This window comes from Balaenoptera musculus, chromosome 12, assembly GCF_009873245.2.
Source record: "Balaenoptera musculus isolate JJ_BM4_2016_0621 chromosome 12, mBalMus1.pri.v3, whole genome shotgun sequence".
NCBI classification, from domain to species: Eukaryota; Metazoa; Chordata; class Mammalia; order Artiodactyla; family Balaenopteridae; genus Balaenoptera; species Balaenoptera musculus.
In genome coordinates, this window is record NC_045796.1 from 76,915,929 (window position 1) to 76,940,985 (window position 25,057).

At 42.1% G+C, this 25,057-nt stretch overlaps 1 protein-coding gene across 3 annotated transcripts in view; it reads right to left on the bottom strand.

Annotated features, from left to right (window-relative positions):
* The window catches only part of SH3BGRL2 (SH3 domain binding glutamate rich protein like 2), an 84,933-nt gene that overhangs the window by 45,231 nt on the left and 14,645 nt on the right, over positions 1–25,057 (bottom strand). For 2 of the 3 annotated variants that reach the window (XM_036872199.1, XM_036872198.1), the window contains exon 2: positions 7,376–7,561. In XM_036872199.1, coding sequence (XP_036728094.1) covers positions 7,376–7,561 — 186 coding nt within the window. Of the gene's footprint in view, positions 1–4,725; positions 4,857–7,375; positions 7,562–25,057 lie in introns of those variants that run through there. The other variant, XM_036872197.1, reaches the window with a different exon arrangement.

A 25,057-nucleotide genomic window follows, 5' to 3' on the forward strand; every position in this document is an offset into this window, starting at 1 on the left:
GGACTCTAAACAAAGTTCTATTAATTACTGCAGACAGTTGGACTTCAACATAGGTGGGTGATGATTAAGTTAGTTCTAATAATCCACCCAGGGAAATAAGAGGCAACCTCTAAAAAATTAGTTTACAATGACATGGAAGCTATTTTTGTTGGGAGAACAAAGCAGGGCACAGAATGGTATATACACTATGATCATTTGTGAATTTTGGTAGCCGTGGAGAGTCCTGGAACCAATCCCCTGCAGATACCAAGGGTATGTGTACGTATGTGTGTGTGTGTTGTGTGTGTAATCTTGTTAAAAATAAAATTATATGTATGAGGCAGGGATCTGTAAAACTAATAATTAAGGGAGGTGGTTCTTCAGCTTCACAAAAGATTCCCAAACACACTTAAAATATATTATCCAGAGACAATCTTCTCAAGAGTCTTGCATAAACACTGCACTTGGGAACAATACAATTGCATACATTTAGGTATACTTGTGGTGTGCTTCTGAACCTCTACCAATGTTTAGAAAATGCTAACACACCTTCTTGTTTCCTTTCATACCTAAGAAAGAAAAGGAGAGGATACTCCACAAAGAACCACTGCTGGTCATTTAGCTTTTCTGTGCCTCGTGAAGATTAGTCTTAACCCGTCTGCCGTCTACTTTCAGGCTCCATTAACCGAGGTAATATGGGGCAAGGCTGTCATAGCTGGCCCCCAAATCATTACTTAAACAAAACGACTCAATAGCTTTAATGGAATCTTATTTGGCTAGCAATACACCCAATGCTTGGGTACAAATTTAACGTTCTACAAGTATCATCTAAAAGTGCAAAAAAAAAAGTAATTCAATAGTTTTAAAACGTAAGTAATTTTATAAGTTGCCTCATGGAAAATAATCAAATGGTTATTTTTCTAGAAGTCTGCCCTCTGTCTCTCAGCTGAACTGTCCTCTCTTCATTAGGCCGGACTTTACATGAGTAGCTCCAGCCACACATGCTACACCTCACTTCACCTCTCGCCCCACCTTCACCCAGAGCCCACTTCTAAGTATCGGCATCCTTGGCCAAACATGCACCAGATCATCTTGATTATCTGAATGGTCATTGTGTTCTTCCCCCTTGATGGCGAATACACAAACTGGTTAGTGTGACCCCAGTCAAATAAAATTTGGCTGCATTCCCATTTCTAACTACAAGTTTTGTTTTTTTTAATAAAATGAAAGAATTAATAAATTCATTCAGCAAAGTTGCAGGACAAAAAAACAACACATAAAAATCACTTGTGGGGGCTTCCCTGGGGGCGCAGTGGTTGAGAATCTGCCTGCCAATGCAGGGGACACGGGTTCGAGCCCTGGTCTGGGAAGATCCCACGTGCCGCGGAGCAACTAAGCCCGTGAGCCACAATTACTGAGCCTGCGCGTCTGGAGCCTGTGCTCCGCAACAAGAGAGGCCACGACAGTGAGAGGCCCGCGCACCGCGATGAAGAGTGGCCCCCGCTCGCCGCAACTGGAGAAAGCCCTCGCACAGAAACGAAGACCCAACACAGCCAAAAATAAATAAATTAAAAAAAAAAAATCACTTGTGTCTGTATACACTAATAATACACAATTGGAAAAGGAAATTAGGAAAATAATTCTATTTACGAAAGCACCAAAAACGCCCACAAAACTTAGGAATAAACCTAACCAAGGTGGTAAAAGACTTGTACACTAAAAACTACAGAACATTGCTGAAAGAAATGAACGGGGACACAAAAAATGAAAAGACACCCATGTTCATAGATTGGAAGACTTAATATTGTTATGATGTCAATGCTACCCAAAGCAATCTAAAGATACAACATATTCCCTATCAAAATCCTAATGGCATTTTTTGCAGAAATAGAAAAAAAAAAAAAACTCCTAAAATTCATACAGAATCTCAAGGGACCTCAAATAGCCAAAACAAGTTTGAAGAAGGACAAAGTTAAAGAAATCATACTTCCTAATTTCAAAACATATTACAAAGCGACAGTAATAAAAACTGTGGTACTGGCACAGACCAGTGTAACAGAATAGAGAGTCCAAAAAAATATAAACCCTCACATATATGGTCAAATGATCTTGAACAAAGGTGCCAAGACCACTCAATGGGGAAAGCACTGTCTCATCAACAAACGGTAACAGGAAACCTAGATATCCACACTCAAAAGAATGAAGTTGGACCCTTATCTTATACCATTCACAAAAATTAACTAAAAATGAACTAAAGACCTAAACCTAACACCCCAAACTACAAAATTGCTATAAGAAAACATAGGGGAAAAGCTTCATGACACTATTTGGCAAGTAATGATTTCCTGGATATGACTTCAAAAGCACAGGCAACAAAAACAAAGACAGACAAATGGGACTACATTAAACTTAAAAACTCTTGTTCATCAAAAGATATAATCAACAGAGTGAAAGGCAACCTAAGAATGGGAGAAAATACCTGCAAAATACATATCTGATAAGAGATTAGTATTCAGAATATACAAAGAACTCTTACAACTCAACAGCAAAAAGCCAAATAACCCAATTGAAAACTGGGCAAAGGACTTGAATAGACATTTCTCCAAAGATCATATACAAGCTCAACAACGCTAATCATCAAAGAAATGCAAATCAAAGCCACAGTGAGATATCACCTCACGCCCATTAGCATGGCTACTCTCAAAACAAAACAAAAACAGAAAATAACAAGTGTTGGCAGGGATGTGGAGAAGTTAGAACTCTTGTACACTATTGATGGGATTATAAAATGGTGTAACCACTATGGAAAACAGTACAGCAGTTCCTCAAAAAATTAACAGTAGAACTAGCATATGATGTAGCAATCCCACTAATATGTACATATCCCCAAGAACTGAAAGCAGGATCTTGAAGAGATATTTGCAAACTCATGTTCATAGTAGCACTATTCACAATTGCCAAGGGGTAGAAGCAACCCAGAGTCCATCAATGGATGAGTAGAAAAACAAAATGTGATATATACATACAATGGAGATCTTAAAAAGGAAGGAAATCTTGTCACATGCTTCAATGCTATACGCTAGATGTTTGTATCCCCCCAAAATTCATACATTGAAATGCTGATGCCCAAAGACCTTTGGGAGGGGAGGAGGTCATGATAGCAGAGTCCTCATGGATGAGATTAATGTCTTTTATAAAAGAGATCTGGGACTTCCCTGGTGGCGCCGTGATTAAGAATCCACCTGCCAATGCAGGGAACACGGGTTCGATCCCTGGTCCAGGAAGATCCCACATGCCGTGGAGCAACTAAGCCAGTGCGCCACAACTACTGAGCCCGTGAGCCACAACTACTGAAGCCCATGTGCCTAGAGCCCGTGCTCTGCAACAAGAGAAGCCACCACAGTGAGTAGCCCCTGCTCGCTGCAACTAGAGAAACCCCGTGCACAGCAATGAAGACCCAACGCAGCCAAAAAAAAAAAAAAGAGGTCTGAGAGAGCTCCCTTGCCCCCTTCACCACGTGAGGATACTACAGGAAGGTGGCAGTCTGCAACCTAGAAGAGGACCTTCACCAGAACCCAATCCTAGTGTAACCCTGATCTTGGACTTAACTCTGAGAAATAAATTTCTATTGTTTGTAAGCTACCCAGTCTGTGGTATTTTGTTATAGCGCCTTAATGGACTAAAACATACAAGATGGATGAACCTTGAGGGCATGATGCTAAGTGAAGTAAGATAGTCACAAAGGACAAATACTGGGACTCCCCTGGCGGTCCAGTGGTTAAGACTCCGCGCTTCCACTGCAGGGGGCACGGGTTCGATCCCTGGTTGGGGAACTAAGATCCTGAATGCCTCATGGCGTGGCCAAAAAACAAAAACAAAACAAAACAAAGAAAACAAAGGACAAATACTACATGATTTCACTTTTATGAGGTCTCTAAAGTAGTCAAATTCATAGATATAGAAAGTAGAACGATGGTTATCGGGGGGTGGGGGGAGGGGACAAACAGGAGTTATTTAATGGGTATAGAGTCTCAGTCCTGGCAAGATGAAAAAGTTCTGCGGACCTGTTTTACAGCAATGTGAATACACTTAACATTACTCAACCGTACACTTAATAGTGGTTAAGATGATAAATTTTATGATGTATGTTTTTACCACAATAAAAAAATTTCAATAAAAAATAAAAAAATATAAAGAAATCCAATTTTTTTTTTTTCTTCTGAATGGGGAGGGAGAAAAGAAATGGGAGGAAATGTTTTCCTTTTGTGTAGATATGTGTGTTTTTATTTCTGGTGCATTCCACACATGCCAGTTCCACAGAGAGAGAGAACAGAGTTTAAACCTTGAACATGAGGACCTGAGCTTTCTAAAATGAGAATAGCCTAGGCGTTGGGATGCTGACCTTTAGGAACCCATTTCCAGAGAAGAATCGTGCTTATGGTAGGACACTTCAGGGAAACAGCAAGAACAACCAGTGTGCCCCAATAAGCGTTCTTGCCTACAAACAACTGAAATAGACACTGGCAACTTAAAAGGAAAAGAATGTATGAAGGTAGAGTGGGGAGCTCACAGAATCCACATTAAGCCTGGAGGACCAGTTTAGAAAACAGGAGGAACTTCCGTGTCTGGGAAACCAAGAACACACCCAGGCCGCACCCCAGGATCCGCCTCCTTAGGACACCAGCCATATGGTGTCCAGACACCAGGCTCTGCCTGGCCCCATCACCCCTGGACACTCACTGAGCCACCTCCAACTGACGCTGTGTTCTGGCATCATTTCCTCAGTGTCCAAATCTGGGGTGGGAAGAACTGATTGGACGCGCCAGGGAGCTTCCATTCGGTGGGGAATTCCTCCCAGTAGGCAGGATTTTCACGTGCTAAAGGAGAGAGAGAAGGCAGCTGTCCACACTGGTTAGCAAGCAGCTTAGCAGCTGTGTATGTCTCACATGCCTAGCTCATCCAGTTTAAAACAAAGTCATAAGTTTCCAGCCAATTCCAGGAAACAGGAGAATCTTCATGCTTACTGGATCCTGTCACTTGCAATATGGCGGGTTTCCACAGGTTATCCAACCAGATACGGCCACTCATAAACTATTACCGGGCGATGCAAGGTGGGATGCTTGAGGTCATGGTTCATTGCCCTCAAGTGCTTTTGCTTTTGTCAAAGTCGAATTTATTTGACCTTGATAAGAGCAGACACTGTCTTCAGAACTTCTGCCAGAACAGACTATAAAGACAGAATGAATACACCAGCACTGCTGTCGCAACGGCCATGGGACTGACACTGCTCAAGCAGCCATTTATCTGGCACAGTTTAATCAATAGGGAAGCCTCTAGCCAGCTCCCAGACAGTCTACCTGAAAAAACTTCCATAGCCTCTATAGGGCAAAGATACACAGAGATGTAGAAAGTCATAAAGAGGTGAAAATAAAGGGAAGGAATTCACTTTATTTCACATCACGTTCTTTTTTATTCATTGAATACACTCCTCTACTCAAAGGGCTCTGAAGACTTTTGCTTTTATGGTGATAGAGTGAAGATGTCTCTGCCTCCTTCCTCTTGAGAGGGCTATGAAACAACAAGGATTAAAAAAAAAACCAGCAACAACTCCACTTTTAAAATAAACTTAGGAGATGTCAACAGCCCTGAACCATGTATGCAGGAAGTGGGTAGAGAAATGGAGAGGGAAGTCAAGAGCAGAGGATGGTCAAACCTCAGCGTCTGCAGAGGCAGCATCGACAAGAAATAAGCTGCATTATTACGTAAGAATAAAGGTTATTATTTTTGTGGAATTTTTTTACATCATGATCTCATACCAGGGAAAGTATATGGTAACCAAGAGTGTATCCCATTCATGATTACAGAGTCTAGAAAATGTCCTTTTGTGCCTGCAGACCAAAATAAGACAATAGATGAAAATGTGTGTAAACTGTACGGTTCAAAATAAAGCTATGAGTCGAACAGTGCTAGAAAACTTAAAACAAAAATCCATCGGTTCTCTGTTCCTCAGACTTTGCGGCTGTGAAAACGCCTTTATTCTGGTCTTACAGTTGAATGGTAGTTTGGGTGGGTATAGAGTTTTAGGAGTACTTTAGAAACAGTGACAGATACCCTGGGAAGTAAGATAGATATTATCGTCCTTTGCTAAAGGTGAGAAAATTGAGATATAAAGAGATAAGTGACTTTCCAAAGGTGTCAAGCCAACATAAAGTAGTACTAGAACTCAAATCTGTGTCCAGTGCCAGGTTCGGTTTTCTCTTCATGACATGGAAAAACGCTGGGCACAACCTTTATGGCTTTATGTTTCAGTATCTCATTCTCCCTCATGTTCTTGGAGAACTGCTTCCTTTCTAGCCTCCAAGAGCACTGTTATCCCTTTTCCCCACCCTAACGACCACCCAGTTATTTATTTCACCTTGAGCACCTCTGCCCTGTAGCCCCTTCCCCTTCTCCTGGCCATCCTTAAAGAACCGCAGTTCAGGTCTCAAAATAAACACTGACTCACATACTTAAAGCTACGGCAGAAAGCAAATCCTAACTACTCATTAGAGAGACATTTCTCAAGTTTTTTTCTTAACCTAAGAAGGAAAATAATTAGTCGAAAGTGCCTTCATCTTCTCAATGCCATGTACAGCAGGAAGGCATCTTATGTATTTTAGTTGTTCATAATGATCCATCTGGCTCATGATCATAAAAAAGTGAAACTCCGGTTTATCATCAGCCATGAGCAGTTTTTTACACTATAGAGAGATAAAGATGCAAGAATAATTACCTCGGGGCTTCCCCGGTGGCGCAGTGGTTGAGAATCTGCCTGCTAATGTGGGGGACACGGGTTCGAGCCCTGGTCTGGGAAGATCCCACATGCCGCGGAGCAACTAGGCCCGTGAGCCACAACTACTGAGCCTGCGCGTCTGGAGCCTGTGCTCCGCAACAAGAGAAACTGCGATAGTGAGAGGCCCGCGCACCGCGATGAAGAGTGGCCCCCGCTCGCCGCAACTAGAGAAAGCCCTCGCACAGAAACGAAGACCCAACACAGACAAAAATAAATAAATAAATAAATTAATTAATTAATTTTTTAAAAAAAGAATAATTACCTCTTCCCCTCTGCCCCCCAAAATGTATTAATAAAAAAATACGCTTTAAAATGTAGAACACAGTAAACACACACATATGCTGCTTCCCTTCCCACCCCCTTTTCCCAAAGCAAACAGGAAGACATAGTCTGTGACCTTGGACTCATACGCCCTCTCGAATTCACCCTCTGTTAGCCCTGTGGAACTGACCAGGTACTAGGTAAGGAGGTCAGTCTGCGTTGAAAAAAACCCAACTGCACTCCAGTTGACTCTGTTTTGAATCAGGCAAGGAAATGATGCGATAACAATCATTTGACACTTACTCCACAGTACCGGTCACCGTTAAATATCTGAGGTGGCAGAGGGTTGCCCTGAGCAGGCTTCTTCTCCGGGGGAATGTTCTTGTACATCCACTGCCTCTGCTCTTCTGACATCGTGATGTCCACCTCCTCAAACTCTATCTTGTTGGCTTCCAGAAATCTAACCACATCCTGCTGCTTCTTCTTTATCTGCAGAGAGAAGACAGACACATAAGGAGAAATGCTCCTCCAAAACCAAGTGGAAATATTTCCAATTTGAACTAGATTTGACAGCTCATTGCCAGAAGCCGCTGAGCCAAAAAAAAGAGGTGATTTTTGCAGACGGCACGCACTGCCCACTCCCTGGTGATCCAGCAGACGCCTCAGCAAGTGCTGACACAGTGATTTCTCCAAGGATTCTGGGGCACAACTCCGACGGTCTGGGAGGGACAGACGAGGTCTGAGGTGGGAGATGCACTTCGTTCTCAGGGGGCCAGAACTACCCTCTCCCACCCCCCCAGAAGTTGACATTTACAGTCACGAAAGCCCTCTCTGTCCCCAACCAATTGCAAACCACAGAGAGAGCCCATCTGAGATGTCCACACTTCATGGATTCCTGGGAGCGGTGACATTTTTATTCCCCTCAGCAGCCTCTTTCAGAAGATATTCCACAGCTGTAGCCACTGTCATGAAAGCATCCTTTCATCCACTCACAAGAGTAAAATGTTCTCCACTTCCAAGGTGAGAGTAAACAACAAGCACCATCCTACTCTGAACTCTCTTTCTTAACCCTTCTTGTTCCCCTGACGTTTCATGTTTCCTTCTCCAGTCACTAGGGGCCAGGTATGCTCTTAAAGAGCTGCAAACACATGTGCAGGTTTTCCAAATGTTACCAATCTTCTTAACTGAAGGTACGTATTAACTCATTGAGATGCGGTGACAGTATTCAGTATCTTAACCACAGCATGTAAAACATGAGAAAACAAGTGTGCTTTTTCTAAACGATCCTGGGAAACCCGCATAAAAAACAAACCTAAGCGGTGAAGTAAATGTTATAATGGCCAAAGAAAAGAATCCTTTTGAGAAGTGAAGCAGCTAGAAAGACCTCTGGACAAAGAAAATAAAATGCTGAAGAACAAACTTTCACACACTGATTGCCCCAGCCAATGCCCTCCACCCCACCCTAATCCAACTCCCCCCCAAAAGCCTCAGTGGCATGCGTCTCTGATCACTGGGTTCAAGTCTATGAATGACTAATGACGAGATGGCATAGTTAGTATGGACAGAAATAAAAGGCTGGCAAGAAAGGACATCTTTTAAGCTCAATAATGTTATAAAAGGAGAGAATTACTGTATGGTTGTAAACCCAAGTTGAAAATGATATTATCTCCATTTCTTGAATTAAGCCATTTCTCATGTCTGAAAAAGTTAACTTTTTCTCCTCACTCATAGAATTTCAGAATATATATTATTTTGTAACTTCGGTGTGCAAAAAAGTATCATCCATCCTACTTAATTTCCCCTTACAACTCGACCAGGTAGAGTTTATCGACCCTGAGGTTGAAAGCGTTCACCTATTTTGATCCAAGTCTTAAGTGTGTGTTCTTATCAAGACAATCATGTCACTGTCCTAAAATCCTTCTTTAGTGGGTCCCCACTGGCCTTTGTAAAGCAAACAAAAAGTTACCTACAATCCTACTATCCAGACAGCCACTGCCAAAATTTAAATAGAGGAAAGGTTCTGGATTGAATATCCATATTTGGAGCTCTACATACCCAGCACATTTCAATTGTTCAGGAGCATGATCAAAAATGAGACTTATCCATAGTCAAACCTTGGTTTTCCATACATGATGTACAGAAATATCCACCACGACCCCAAAATGCGGGTACTTAAAGGCTCAATATGAGGATAAATCAAGACACGTACACAGCTTCTCTACTCCCCCCACCTCCTGGCCCTAAACACATAGGGACACACATACACACACACACACACACACACACACACACACAGGGTATTTATTGCTGGAACTATAATCCCCTACAGCTCACCTGGTCTTTCCTTTCACACGATCACACCTGGTAAAAAACTGCACCTTGCCCCTTTCACTGAACAATAAATATATCATGAGCACTGCCCTCTGTCATTAAAAATTTTTCAGAAGCATGAATTTTAATATCTTCCTGGCAATTCCATCATGTAGATGTACAGTTAACTATTACTCTATTGTTGAATACTTAGCATGCTTGTAGGTTTCACCACTAGAAATAACATCACGCAGTGAACATCTTTATATATCTCTGATGGTATCGCTCAAGACTACTTTAGGACAAAGCCCTGTGAATGAAACCCAGGTGAAAGGGCAGAGATATTTCTCAGACTCCTGAAGGACTCAGGGTAAAACTGTCTCTCATCAAGGCCACCTCAATTTACATTACTGTTAGCAATGTCTCAGAGTGTCCAAGTCTCAACACCCCTCCTCCTTATAGCCAATATTTGAAAGCTACATCGTAGAACATTAAAATTCAAATGACGTAAGGTGATGGATGTTAACTAAACTAATTGTGGTAATCAATTCACAATATATACATACATCAAATCATTATGCTGTACACCTTAAACTTATGCAAGTGTTGTATGTCAATGACATCCTAATAAAACTGGGAAAAAATGGTCGCTGTTTCAAGAAAAAAATTCAAATGCATCATTATACCCCATCAAGGCTCAGGAAGCAAAGGACAGTTCCTCACCAACCCTGGTGATGGCTGATGATAGCGTGAGGAGCGAAATGTAAGTAATTGTATCTGTATTTTAAGAGGAAAGCAGGAGAGGCACGACCAGCTTTGTGTTTCAAAGAGATCACTTTAATACTATGCAGCTTAAGAAGAAAAAAGGAGAAATTCCGTAAGTACTGTTAACACTGCTATGAAAAGGTCTCCAAGACGTATACGTGGGAAAAAAAAAGAGCAGAACTGTATATAGACTAGGCACATTAAAAAAAAAAAAAAAAATGGAGAAAAATAGGAACACTTCTGTATTTACTTGTATTTTCATTTTTTAGAAAAATGCTTGAAGGTTTATATAAGAAACTAACAAAAGCGGTTGCCTCGGGGGTGGGTGGGAACTGGGGGATGGGGACAAAGTGAGAGCAAGAGTTTTCACTCTGTGTGTGTAAACCTTTTGGAAAAGTGTGAATGTGTCAACTTTCAAAAGATTAAAGAGAAGAAATTTAAGAGAGAAAGAAAGCCTCCCATAGAAAACAACCTGGAGGGCTTCCCTGGTGGCACAGTGGTTGAGAATCTGCCTGCCAACGCAGGGGACACGGGTTCGAGCCCTGGTCTGGGAAGATCCCACGTGCCGCGGAGCAACTAGGCCCGTGAGCCACAACTACTGAGCCTGCGCGTCTGGAGCCTGTGCTCCGCAACAAGAGAGGCCGCGATAGTGAGAGGCCCGCGCACCGTGATGAAGAGTGGCCCCCACTCACCGCAACTAGAGAAAGCCCCCGCACAGAAACGAAGACCAAACACAGCCATAAATAAATAAATAAATAAATAAAAAATTAAAAAAAAAAAGAAAACAACCTGGAGGGGGCGGTAGTCCATGGCCGTAGAGACCAGGGGCATTTCGTATAAATCAGCAGGACATGAAGCTGGACTTGGAGCATTTTGTTACTTGCTGGCTTCCCTGACTCCTTACACTTAGAAGAAAGGCCAGATGATTAAAAAGAAAAGAAAAGAAAAAAGAGCTACAAATCCTTGTTCCCCTACTTATTTACTGGGTGAGTTTCAGCAAGCTACTTAATCTCTCTATGCCTCAGTTTTTCCATCTTTAAAATGGGAATAATAGTATTACCTGCTTCATTGGATTATTGTGAGGGTTATAGATAAATTATGTGTAGCTTACAATATTTATTGCCTGGCACATAACAGTGCTGTATAATGTCTTAATTATTATTGTTGAATTTGTTATTTGACATCACATTAAAAAAAAATCAGAATGCAGTGTCAGGGAAAAGTTCACTTTTTTGAGACAAGGTGAATCAAATTCTCATATTTTGCTTTGCTTTTGTTGAAGTTTAGAAATAAATTTAGCACATGTTCAAAATTTTTAAAAATTAAAAAAAAAAAAAAGAGCTAAGGCCACAGAAAATTAATACGATAGCAGGTCACCCAAATAAACAAAGGGGAGAAATTGTACTCCAGAGAAGGAAGTTTCAAGGGGATGTTTGTGACATTAGCCTCAGGAAGGAAGATGAGTCAGGGCAGCAGGGCTGTTTTGAGATTTCCCAGGTGAACGCGGCTGGAACTGTGGAAGCCCAGGGATGTGCGGCAGGGACAGACCAGCGCAGGAGGTGGGACCTGGGAGAAGCCGGGGTCGTAGGTAACGGAAGGGCTTCCCTCGTGGCAAGAGGAAGCTGTCAAGGGCACTGCACACAGGCTGGCATAAACCCAGGATTCAGATAACAATAACATATACCGTCATTTCCTTGACACAAAGAGTTTTATTTACGTTTCAACCGTTCTGAAGCAAAACGCACCTTGCAATCAGTATCAAAAGAAGTTTGGGGAGAGAAATTTGTGGAAGAGAAGTAAATTGTGGGGCGACAGTCAAGGCCTTCACCCATGTCAATTTAGCCATGGGTGACGGCACCTGTAACTCATGTGACTGTTTTTTTTTTCTTCAAACACACTTAGAAGCCATGGCAGATAACGCTATTTATCCAGCAGCCCATCTCCCTTTCTTTCTTAATAACTGAAGCCTGATTTTGTTTTAGAAAGCAATGTGCTCAGCTACAAAACCTTGTTGACCCAACTCCTCTGCAGCTAGGGGTGATCAGAGAACACAGTGCTGGCCAGTGAGATGTGAGGCAGCTGCTCCTTGGGAAGGCTCCACCTAATGAATGAAAAGACGAAGCCCATTTTGCACTTGGTCACTCTTCTCCCTTCTCTCTTGCAGAAATGCACCCGTGGTGCCCGGAGGTGCAGAAAGCATTTGGCAATTGTGAAAACCAACACCATATGCAAGAATGGCGGCGGTCAAGCAGGATGACAGGAACCTGGGTTCTTGATGACATCTTACAGCTGCCACACGAGTCTTGTGCAGCCCACTCTAAACCTTCTGTATTAGACAAATAAACCCCTGATTAGTTAAACCACTTTTTAGCAACTTTTCTAGAGCTTGCAACCCAATGCAATCCTACTTGGAAAACTCTTAATTGCTACATAAAATGTCTTCGGCAATACTGTAGTATGATGGATTGAAAATAAAAGCTATTATTGCACAGCAGAGCCTAGAAATAAAAGCTGTAAGACATACATTTCATATAAGTGAAATGAGGATCTGTCACTGGATAAACAGATGAATTTTCATTCTTTTCTTTGTGAAGCAACAGCAAAGCTGTTGGACCTAAAACAGGCAGATATCTGCAGAAGCATGAGTTGCATTCCACCTTATCTTTCAAACGTACACCATTACACGTCATCCAAAGCAATTAAGGGGAACGGACACTGTTAAATCTCTTGGGCTCTATCGCAGGTAGGCCCACAGGCCTATTCTAGCCCACTAACTGTGTTTTTATGGCCCACAGCCAAATATAGTCTTTATCTTTTTAAATGGTTGGGGGAAAAAAAATCAAAAGAATAACAGTATTTCATGACATATAAAAATTCTATGAGATACAAATTTCAGTGTCCATAAGTAAAGTTGCATTGGAAGACAACTACATCCTTTCATTTACATATTCTCCCTGGATGCTTTCGTCCCAGAGAAATTAGCATAATTGAGCCATTGTAACAGAGGCTGTACCGTTCCCAAAGCCTAAAGTATTTAACAGCTGCCCTTTTCAGAAAAAGTTTGCCAACTCTACGCTAGATCACAGATCTTCATTTCCGGCTCAAAGTTCACTTTCTCAGTGAGGCCTTCCCTGCCTATGTGATTTTACACTTTTACCAGCCTCTCTCCCCCAAAACTCCCTATTCCCTTTCAATGCTTTATTTTACCATAGCACTTAGCGTCTGACATACTGTCGTTTTACACATTTGTTTGTCCACCTCGTCCTACTAGAACATAAATTCCACAAGGGCAGGGGATTTTTGTCTGCTGTTCTGTTCACTGCTGGATCCCTGGGGTCTAGAACGGTATCTGGCACGGTGCAGACACTCAGTAAACGGTTGTTAATGAACAGCCAGGATTTTCACAAGTACGAGGACTAGTGTCACAGCAGTGCAGATTCTTCCATCATGCGGATGAGATACCTCAAGTACCACCCCCTTGGAGAGCCGTCTCTTGCCACCTAAGCTGAAGTTTTATTAGTTAAATTTATTATAATTTTATTTATCTGTTTACTTGTTTTTATGCTCACCTCTTACTCCAGCGTGTCAGCTCTGTAAGCACGGGGCCTGGCGTACAGGAGGCTCTCAGAAAATATTAACTGAGCGGATGATTCAAGAATTATTACCCCAGTGCTGGACATCAAAGTTTTCCAGGTGATATTCGAGAGATCAAACTAAATTGATAATTTAATTTAGGAACAAATGTAACTGAAGCTTAGGCAAACAGGAATGTAGATCAAACACCAGTATTTCTCAGTGAATACTAAAGCTGTATGAATTTAAAAAGGAGTGTGTCTAGGATGTTACATGAAACAGTAAACACCCTAAATAATTCAGAAGAATCTTTGGACCCCGAATGTGAAAAAGGCTTCCCTTCTAAAATTGACACTGACATTGAAGTAGGAAGTTGGATGTGATTCTATGTTTCAATAAATGCTATTGTCAGTTAATTTTTAAAACCGCAAGTGCATAATGTAGTATTTTGTTTTGCCCAAGTGTTTTTTTATGAGATTGTTGATATATTTGCAAATTGATGATAATTGAAAATCAAGCAAATATGTTGGTACTTCCCCGACCCTGCTTCCAACTGCTACCATAGAATTCTATCACCCCCTACCACTTTCCCCCCGTTATTTCCAGGAGCTCTGAAGTGAGCTCCCCACATGTGCTCCGAAGCAGCCTTCTCAGCCACTGCGTTGGTAAGTGCTATGGCCTGAATATGTCACCCCAAAACCCCTATGTTGAAACCTACCCCCCAAGGTGATGGCATCAGAAGGTGAGGTTAATGGGAGGTAATTAAGTGATGAGGGTGGAGTGTTCTTATGAAAGAGGCCCAGGAGCTCTCTTGCTCCCGTCCACAATGTGAGGACACAGCCGAAAGACTGCAGTCTGCTACCCAGAATTGGGGTTTCCCCAGCACCCAACCATGCTGGCACCCTGACCTTGGACTTCCAGCCTCCAGAACTGTGAGAAATCCCTGTTGTTTCTGAGTCACCCAGCCTGTGGTATTTTCTTACAGCAGCCCAAATAGACTAAGACAATAAAACTTAACCCTTTCAACTCCGGGGCCCTGCAGGACGCAGAGCTGCTTAAAGACCCAAGCCCTGATGCACCGGCCCCGGTGATAAGCTGTCTGGGCTCGTGCTGCTGAATCTGCTGATGTAGCATGAACACTCAGTGACCCATGCGAATCTTAGTGAAGACGCTGGTAGCTTTCACTGGCAACCTCCTGACTCCAGCAATCCCTAGGGACTGGATCAGAGGCCAGGCTAACTAAATTCTACTGCACTTGACTTACACTTACCCCCTATTCTCAGGCACTGAGTGCAAGTAAACCTGCACTTCTCCACTCTCTCTTCGCGTAGGATTAGTTCTTACCCAGAAGGCTGCCAGTTAACTTATGTAATTAAGCAGCCCCTGCCAGATTCTTCCAGACGCTTCCACACGTGTCTAATCATGTTTGAATTCCGGGGTGAACACAGTGGAGGCTGTACCCTGGGACCTTGGGAGTCACTAGTAAATAAAGACATTATCAATTTGAATAAGATAGGGCTTGGTTTTTTTTCTAACTGAGATTTAATGTGAGCAATTGTGGGAAAGCAAGTGTAAAGACAAAGCACAAGAAAAAAGAATGAAATAATGCCATTTGCAGCAACATGGATGGATCTAGAGATTATCATACTAAGTGAAGTAAGTCAAACAGAGACAAATATCTTATGATATCATTTATACGTGGAATCTAAAAAAAATGATACAAATGAACTTATGTGTATACAAAACAGAAAGAGACTCAGACATAGAAAACTTATGGTTGCCAAAGGGGAAAGGAAAAGGTGGCGGGGAGGGATAAATTATGAAGTAACATATACATACATCTATATATAAAATACATAAACAGCAAGGACCTACTGTACAGCACAGGGAACTCTACTCAATATTTTGTAATAACCTATATGGGAAAAGAATCTGAAAAAGAATACATACATATTATATATATAATACATATATATACACACACACACACACACATATGTATATCTTGAGTCACTTTGCTGTACACCTGAAATTAACACAACATTGTAAATCAACTATACTTCAATTAAAAAAAAAAAAAAAAGACAAAGCACAGATAGCAGACAACAAGAAAAACTGGAAAAAAAGAGAAGTATGTATTTTAGAGTTAGACTGTCCTGGTTTTAACCCTGGCCCTGTCAGTCGAGTAGCCTTGGAGATATTACTAAGCTTCTCTTTTGGCCTTAGTTTCCAAATCTGTGAAATGGACCCAGGATCTTTTTTCACAGGTTTATTGGGAGGATTAAATAAGAAAAGAGCTAAACAGTAATAGGCACTGCTCAATTGTTTCATTCATTCAAGCATGTTAACTTCTCTTTCTTTGCCCTAGATGTGGCCTTCTGCAAAAAATATAAAGTAACTTCATAGAGCTTTCAAAGGCTTTAGGTATTGGATGTAACACTTCTTCATTTCACCTTTCACACTTCAAATACACAGTTTTCTTTCTTCTGACTTGAGGCAGATGTAAGGCTGATTAGGGCCTTTTATGTCTGTCACAAGGAAAAAGTCAGAGGCAGGCAGAGGAAAGAGGACAGAGAGGACAGATTTTCTTATAACTTGATAAGACTTACAGAGGAGGGGCTGGACTAGACCTGGAGGGGTAGGGGGCCCGAAGACAACTCCTCCTTCCAAATAAAAAGGGAAGAAAGGTCTGATGATCTTTTCTGGGGCAAAGACACAGGAACTTCCAAGCAATTGAGTAGGGTACCTCGAAGATCTATCGTTCCATGGCAAATTCTTTAACTAATACCACACTGTTGGACTCACTAGGCATTATATTCTCATAAAGAGGATGTAAATGGCAGGCGACAGACTAGTTACCCCAAGCTATTCACTACCTCTCCTGTGAAGACTAGACGGTGAAAGCCCCGTGTTCCCAGCCACCCTTGCAGCTGGGAAGTCACTGACCCAGAGCCCACTGCTAAGCTGGGGGCCAAAGTCCAATGGGTGGAGCTTCTGCACGAGGCTCTGCTCTCCTGCTGAAGCTAATGGATCAATACCAGGGCCCTCTGTCCCTGCCCTCCCTCCCTCTTCCTGCTTGGAACCTTGGTGTGAGTGCTGGAGGTGCAGGGGCCGCATTTCCACTACGAGGCAACAAGCATCAGGAAAAGGCCAAGAGGATCCCAGAAATACAGGCCCTGAACAAATCAGTCTCCAGACTTACCTGGAGAGACCAAAACACCTCCGTTCATTTAAGTTCACGTCACTCAGGTTCTCTCTTACCTGCAAACGGACACACCCCTCCCCTAAAACACCCACCGATATGTTTCCTTGCTGGGGAGCAGGACGGGGTGTAGAAGAAACCCCAACAAGCCACGGGCTCACTGGCAACATTCAAATGCTGTTTAACTCAACATGAGATTACACGTAAAGTGCTGTGCCTCTGGTGTCTATTTCAGTCTGTCTTACTAGAAAGCAAATACCAGGCTACCAAGCCGAAGATAACAATGAGAGAGGCTGTCTTGCAAGAGATTGAAACTTGAGTTTTAGGGAATCAGAGTGTCAGAAAGAGGAACTGTGAACTACAGGGCAATTTTTGAAAGAATCATTATTATACGTTGTAAATTAAAGCAATACAATTTCAATGATGGAAAAGATTGTGCTTTTTTGTCTGTGTATCATTAGCACAGTCACTGGTACTTACTAGGCCCTCCATATGTTTGTATTAAACAAATAAACATTATTGAGCTTGAATAAATACTTTCAACATATTTTCTTTTTAACCAGTAAATACTCTGGATCCTGTTTTCTTAACCAACTTGCACTGGCTTCTTTTTTCCATGTTTATAATGTTAAGTCGTCTTTTCAATTAAAAAATAATAATAATATCATCCTGAAGTAATTATTTTTTATATTACCTTCCAAGGATTCAACATTCAGAAACAGACTTTATATGGTTGCCATAATAACATACACATTTTGGGTAGAATGTTTCGGTTGTATTACAAATATTTTCTGCTTTTATAATCTTCATAGTTATCTTATTGCATGCATGGATTCTGTTAAGTATTTAATGTTTAGAACATTATGCAACCATTGGAAATTTAAGTATATTCTAGATATATTTTTCTTTTATAAAAAAAGGCGGCTGGGGCTTCCCTGGTGGCACAGTGGTTGAGAGTCTGCTTGCTAATGCGGGGGACACGGGTTCGAGCCCTGGTCTGGGAGGATCCCACATGCCGCGGAGCAGCTGGGCCCATGAGCCACAACTACTGAGCCTGCGCGTCTGGAGCCTGTGCTCCGCAACAAGAGAGGCCGCGATGGTGAGAGGCCCACGCACCGCGATGAAGAGTGGCCCCCGCTCGCCGCAACTAGAGAAAGCCCTCGCACAGAAACGAAGACCCAACACAGCCATAAATAAATTAATTAATTAAAAAAAAAAAGTGGGACTCCTGATATTCATCCCACTTAAAAAAAAAAAAAAAAAAAAAAAAGTTTGTTCCAAACGGGCTGACATTTTTCATGATGACAAATGATATCAATAGTAAGCTACCTAACTAATAAAACACACAGAGATGCTCACACACACCCCCTCTTCTTTCTTGATTTGTCCCTTCAAAGTAAAGATGATACTTTATCAGGTAACTATTTCACAAAATGGATTTTAGGAAATGTTTGATATTATTATTTTGTGACTGAAAACAATGCTTGCTGTCTATAGAAGTTGTCACTACGAAAACCTAGAAACATAATTTTCTAATCTACTAAAAGTCTTTCAAATAAAAAATTTCAGTGAGTTTTTTTAATGTAAAAATCTAACGTCTTTCAATTCGTTTTCAGGAACAACTAATTGACATCAGGGAAGAGAGTAGGATTTTAACTACAAAATTTTCACCACTTTTGCATTACTGATGAATGGGACCAGAAAAATGATTATCCCTGTCCTTTAATTCTAATGATGCTATCCTCCATTTGCATATCCTTTATAATCTGCTTTCTCTTGACACTAACACTTTGAAGACATCACATACTTCCACATCTTCAACTGTCACCTCTATGGAGACATATCTAAAATTTGCATTTCAAAATTGGCCTCTTTCACAAGGGCCAATCCACAGTGCCAAAGCCTTTCTGGAAATGTATGCTTAAACGTCCCACCATCACCTCAAACTCCACTGCTAAAACAAAACAACAAAACCAGGTTTTGACAAGGTTTTGTTGTCATAAGATCAACCTACCAATCTACCTCCTTCTCCTAACGTCCCTGTTTCTGTTAACAATACATCACTGTGTTGATGGTTCATCATGACCACAGACCAGCCTGTGAGTCCAACACTTAACTGTTCCAAAAATAACCTACCTAAAGGAAAGCCTTCACACACACACACACACACACACACACACACACACACACTCTCTCTCTCTCTCTCTCCCCCACTCTGTTTCAGATGAAGAGCCTCTCCTATCTCAGTCTGGTAGCACTGGAACAGGAATGGTGTAGAGAAGGTATTGGAATTGTGACTTTGATGTCCTCGAGGGGCCCTGGTTCATCTGTGACTTTTTCCATGACAGTTAGAACATCTGATGATGATGTCAAGGGCAGTGGCCTGACCCCCATAGGGGCCACTTCCTTTTGATTTGTGTTCTAGTTCCGGACAACCAGCATGGGATGGATCTGTCACCTCGGGGAAGTTACTTCTTCTATCAAAGCCTCAGTTTCCTCATCGGTGAAATGCAGATCAGAATTTACGGCAGACAGTGGTGATGAAAATTAAATGACGTAATGTTCTTAGTGCACGGCACGTAGGGAAAGAGCTCAACACACATCAGTCACTATTATTATTACACTTTTAATTCTAAGGCCACAGACCTCATCAGCTATTCTGCTCTTTGGCAAGCTTACTCTCCTGCCAATCACTGAGGACACCTGGGCCCAGTACAACGCCATTCCTTCAGTGAGTCACTCAGTTGTTCACTCCAGAAGGACATTCTGAGGGTCGAGCAGGTGCCAGGCACTGTGCTAGGCTTAGTGGGTACACACCTGCCTCTGCCTTCCTTCAGCTCGCCCCCAGGAAAGCTGGGAGTTACAGGGAGTCAACAGAGTTACAGGGAGTCAAAGCACTGAAGTGCCCAAAGTATGAAACTAGGTAACGCAGAGAGGATTGATAAAAAGAAATGTTCACAGACTGAGATATGGGGAAGTCATTCTGGCTTTCCCATAAGTTACATTGAATTTTATGCTGACTAAAATAGACTGTGGCCTATCAAACATACATTGTACATCTGCTTTAATTATTAGAGGAGAGGACACATTGATTAAAAGTAAAGAATGTCCATGTCAAAAATAGAGATGAAATGCCTCTCTTCCTGGGATGCCAATGCTGGTCCTCCTTTGAGGATAAGACTCCCTTCCCAGGGGCCAAGGCCATGCTGACTTGCTGGGTACTGGCCGGAATGTTCTTTTTCTGAAACGTTGAAGAAATGTAACCCTGACTTGTTTAATGTTCTTTGTTCTGACAAGATATAACACTGTGCTGGAAACCCCGCTTCTGCAGGGCAGTTTCTCAGAGTCACCTGGGAAGCGGGCTTCCGGCTAGTCCTCAGTTTGGCTCAAATAAAACTTTTCTAATCTTACGAATGATTGTTTATTGATTATTTCCATTGACAGGATCCACTCTCTGGGAACATACCCTTTGGTAAAAATGGGTTTCCCTTTAGAAGTGAGCATGATTGCTATCACGCTGGCACATATTCTGCGAGGCTGTATCCTCGTGCCAACCCTGTCGTCCTCCCATCCTGCGAGGCAGGCTAGGGCAGCCTACAAGGGACGAGGGCAGGACGGGGTCCCCTCAGGCACACGCTGCACGGAGCTCGTCACAGCCTAATGCGCCTCAACTGCCCAGGCCAGACTCCCCAAACCCAGGAACAGACAGGCGCTGTCCCTTGCTGTGTGTTCACGAGAGTAACCTTTTGGACTTTCCCGTCTCTGCTGCATGCAGGGACTGAGAAAAGGAATGCTAGAGTTAAAACCAGAAAGTGCCGGTGGGGGGAGGGAAGGACCGGGAGTTTGGGGTTAGTAGATGCAAACTATTATATATGGAATGGATAAACAACAAGGTCCTAATGTATAGCACAGGGAACAATATTCAGTAACCTGTGATAAACCATAATGGAAAAGAATATGAAAAAGAATGTATAATATATATGTGTATAACTGAATCACTTTGCTGTACAGCAGAAATTAACACATTGTAAATCAGCTATACTTCAATAAAATAAATTAAAAAAAAAAACAAAACTAGAAAGTGGAACAGGGAGAACCACAAATGTCAGAGAAGTAAAGAGGAATTAACAAATGTCCCCATGGCTGTCCTCTAGGACTAAAAGTCCGTTCGGCGTATTTTTAAACTGATAACCAACATCAACTTTTTAAGCTGATAACCAACATCAATTTAAGCACCTGCTTATTTGGAGTCACAGTTTTGGAATCACAGATTAAGATCAAGAAGATGTAATTAAATCCAATCACTTCATTTAGTTCCCTAACCGAAACTTAGCCAGGTGTCAGCAGAGTTTATGGTCTACGGTTCTTGGGTTTAAAGAAATATTTTAGAACTGATCAAAGAGAGGTTCCAGCTGTCCTGCCACTGGCAGAATGATGCTTCCAGTGAACTCGAATCTAATCTGCCACTAACAAAAATGTTACCTGTTATTTTCTTTTCTTTTTTAAATTTAATTTATTTTATTTATTTATTTTTGGCTGCCTTGGGTCTTCGTTGCTGTGCGTGGGCTTTCTCTAGTTGCAGCGAGCAGGGGCTACTCTTCCTTGTGGTGTGCAGGCTTCTCATTGAGGTGGCTTCTCTTGTTGCGGAGCACAGGCTCTAGGCACGTGGGCTCAGTAGTTGTGGCTTGTGGGCTCTAGAGCGCAGCCTCAGTAGTTGTGGCGTGTGGGCTTAGCTGCTCCGCAGCATGTGGGATCTTTGCGGACCAAGGCTCGAACCCATGTGCCCTGCATTGGCAGGCAGATTCTTAACCACTGTGCCACCAGGGAAGTCCTACCTGTTATTTTCTGATTGTGAACTGGTATTTTCAGAATAGCATAGGCAAGTCCCTTCACACTCCAGATCATAGGTTACTGAAACAATATTTGCTTCTAATTCTTGGTATAACTTTAAAAGACAGCCTAGTAAGACAATACGAGAATCGAATTACAACGAAAAAGATAAAGGAGTCAATAAAATCTGCTACCTCAAATTTAATAACTTTATTCTTCAAAACTACACTTAAATATTTAATCCCATGTGATCACTCGTTCATGTTAAAAAACTACAGTCAGTGTCTTTCACAGCCTTCCTCTCTCTACAAGCCCTGCATCATGAGCTACATACAGCAGGCATAGGGTCTTCCAGTTTCCTAGAAACCATGAAGTCATTTCCTCTTCTTTGTTCTTCTCTCTTTTCTTCAGCTGCCAAGCCCTGAAAATTCTACCGCTCCGCTAATCTTGCTGATTTCACCCCATTTCTACAACTCTTATGCTGCTGCCAGCCACACCTGCAGGGATTTTACTGTCCTGCCCACTCCCCTCTAAAGGCAGGCGAGGATGTTCTTCTCAAGCACACACCACTGCCTTTTTCAGATCTTTACAATTCCTCATTGGCTCTCGATTTTAAAACATAAATAAATAAATAAATAATGTAAGACAGCTCTACCGTCTGCTGCTCCTAGATTCTCAGGCCTCTCACCAGTGGTGTCCTGTGTCTCCATCTCACCTTCAGAACCCTGGATCACATCCCTACAGCCGAGCACCTCACCTCATGCCGGCGGTCCTTTCAGAATTGGCCACGAGCCTCAGATCTCTTCTCTCCTCTCACCAAACACTCCATCTCTTTTCTCTAAACTATGCAAATTCACCTGTGTGCTTGGAAAGACACACACCTGAGTCCAAACACCTTGGTTACATCTTTATTTTTCACCTTCTCAGACATTTTTTATTTTTATATAGTTAGACACATTAATATTAATATTATGGTTCTAGATGTGTATGGCGTATCTCCCGAGAGTACTTTGCACGTAGTATGTACTCAAATGTCATCTGATAGGTTGTCCCCGAGGGTTGCTTGAAAGAGTAGGTTCCAGGGGGAGGAACAGGTGATTAACATTTACCCACATATTAGAAAACCAGAAAATTCAGAAGATCTAGTGGTGGCACCACCACCCACTCACCTGCCCAACCCAGAAACTGGGATTCCATCTTTGACTCTCCCTGATGATACAATTAATCATCAAGTCATTAATCATCAAGTTTCTGCTTTCAAATTTTTTCTTGAACCCACCCATGTTTCTCCAGTTTCACTCCCACTAGCCCATGCCAAGCTATCATCTCTGGTCAACCTGTATCTTCCTGTATCTTCTTCTGGCCCGCTTTCCCCCAAAGCCACTTTTCACAGAGAAGCTAAAATGAATTTTTAAAAAATTTTATTTATTAAAAATTTATTTTTAATTTTTATACAACTTTAAAAGGTTACTTTCCATTTACAGTTATTACAAATTATTGGCTATATTCCCTGCATTGTACAATATATTCTTTTTAAAATGAATTTTTTTAATAAGCATAAACATAACAGTTTCAGATCTCTGCTTAAAAACCTTCCAGAAACTTCCCATTATCCTTGAAATGAAGGTAGAAATCCATGCCCAGGCCCACGAGGCCCACCTCTGCAGCTCATGCCCCTCTCCCACCCACCCTGCAGCCATGGCTCTCCACCCATAAGTGCACCTGGGTCACCTGGAGGGCTTGTCAAAACACAGACTGCGGAAAGGAGGTTGACTCCAAAGTTTCTGATTTGGCAAGACTTGGACGAGGTTCAAGAATTTGCATTTCATATCCATCCAATGGAATGTTATGTGGCCGTATCAATGAACGAGGTACTGATACAGTGCACAGTAAGGACGAACCTTGAAAACATTTTGCTAAAGTGAAAAAAACTAGTCATAAAGGACCATACATTGTAGAATCCCATTTATATAAAATGTCCAGAGAATAGACTAATCTATAGACAGAAAGTAGATCAGTGGTTGTCGAGGGCTAGGGTGAAGAGGATGGGGGCACTGCAGGTATGGCTAAGGGCTGTGGGACTGGCATTTGAGGTCCCAGCTTCTCCATGTAACCTCGCACCTCTCCTCTTGCTACACTTAGTTCCTCACCACAGTGACTAACCCTTGCTTCCCATGCCTTGAATGCCCTCTTGACTTCTCAACAGTGAAGTCCTACCTCCTACAACGCCCAGCTTTGAGCCCACCTCTCACACAGTACCACCCCTGTCCAGAATATTCTCCACTTACTTCTTTTGAACTTCCAGAGAACACGACCCATATTCATCGTGTGTCTAAGAGCTACTAGCTCCTGTCAAGTCAAGTAATTTCAATTCTGGAGGGCAGGGAACTTATGCTATACCTCTTTGACTTTAAAGTACCCTATACCCTGCCTTGGAAAATGAGAAACTTGCAGAAACAATGGACATGAAATTGCCAATGCCTAGACCGTGATCCTGAAATGAGCCATCTATTCTACAACCATTCAATGACCTGTCAACCTACTCTTTTGACAAAATGATAGAACTGAGACACCGAGACGTTAGTTAAGGAACTTACCCAGCAGTTAGGACTGGAATCCACATCTCCTAACAAGCAGCCCCACATCCGCTTCCCCATTCTGCCAAGCAATTTACGTCTAGGAATTGGGAAACCAAGAATTCTAGTCCCAGAATATCATCCCAAACGAAAATACAAAGCCTTAAGTTCCATGCATTATTTCAAGCAACTAGTTTCAAGATATTAGCAAGGAAGCAGTTACTATTTAAAAATTAAGCATTCCAGAAACATACAATGCACCATGAGTCAGAGATGCAAAAACAGAAGGGAAGAAAAAAACTCACAAACACTTCAGATATTAAAATGATCAGATATGGAACATACAGTAAGTATGTGCAACATGTTCAAAGAAAGAAAAGAGGGGTAATTAAAAAGTAAGTGGCAGGTGGAGCAACTAAGCCCGTGTGCCACAACTACTGAGCCTGCGTTCTAGAGCCCCACGAGCCACAACTACTGAGCCTGCGTGCCACAACTACTGAAGCCCGTGCGCCTAGAGCCCATGCTCCACAACGAGAGAAGCCACCACAATGAGAAGCCCGCGCACCGCAACAAAGAGTAGCCCCCGCTCGCCTCAACTAGAGAAAGCCTGCACACAGCAACGAAGACCCAAAGCAGCCAAAAATAAATAAAGATAAAATTAATTAATTAATTAATTAAAATAAATAAATAAATAAATAAAAGTAAGTGGCAGAAGGGGGTGGGGTGGGG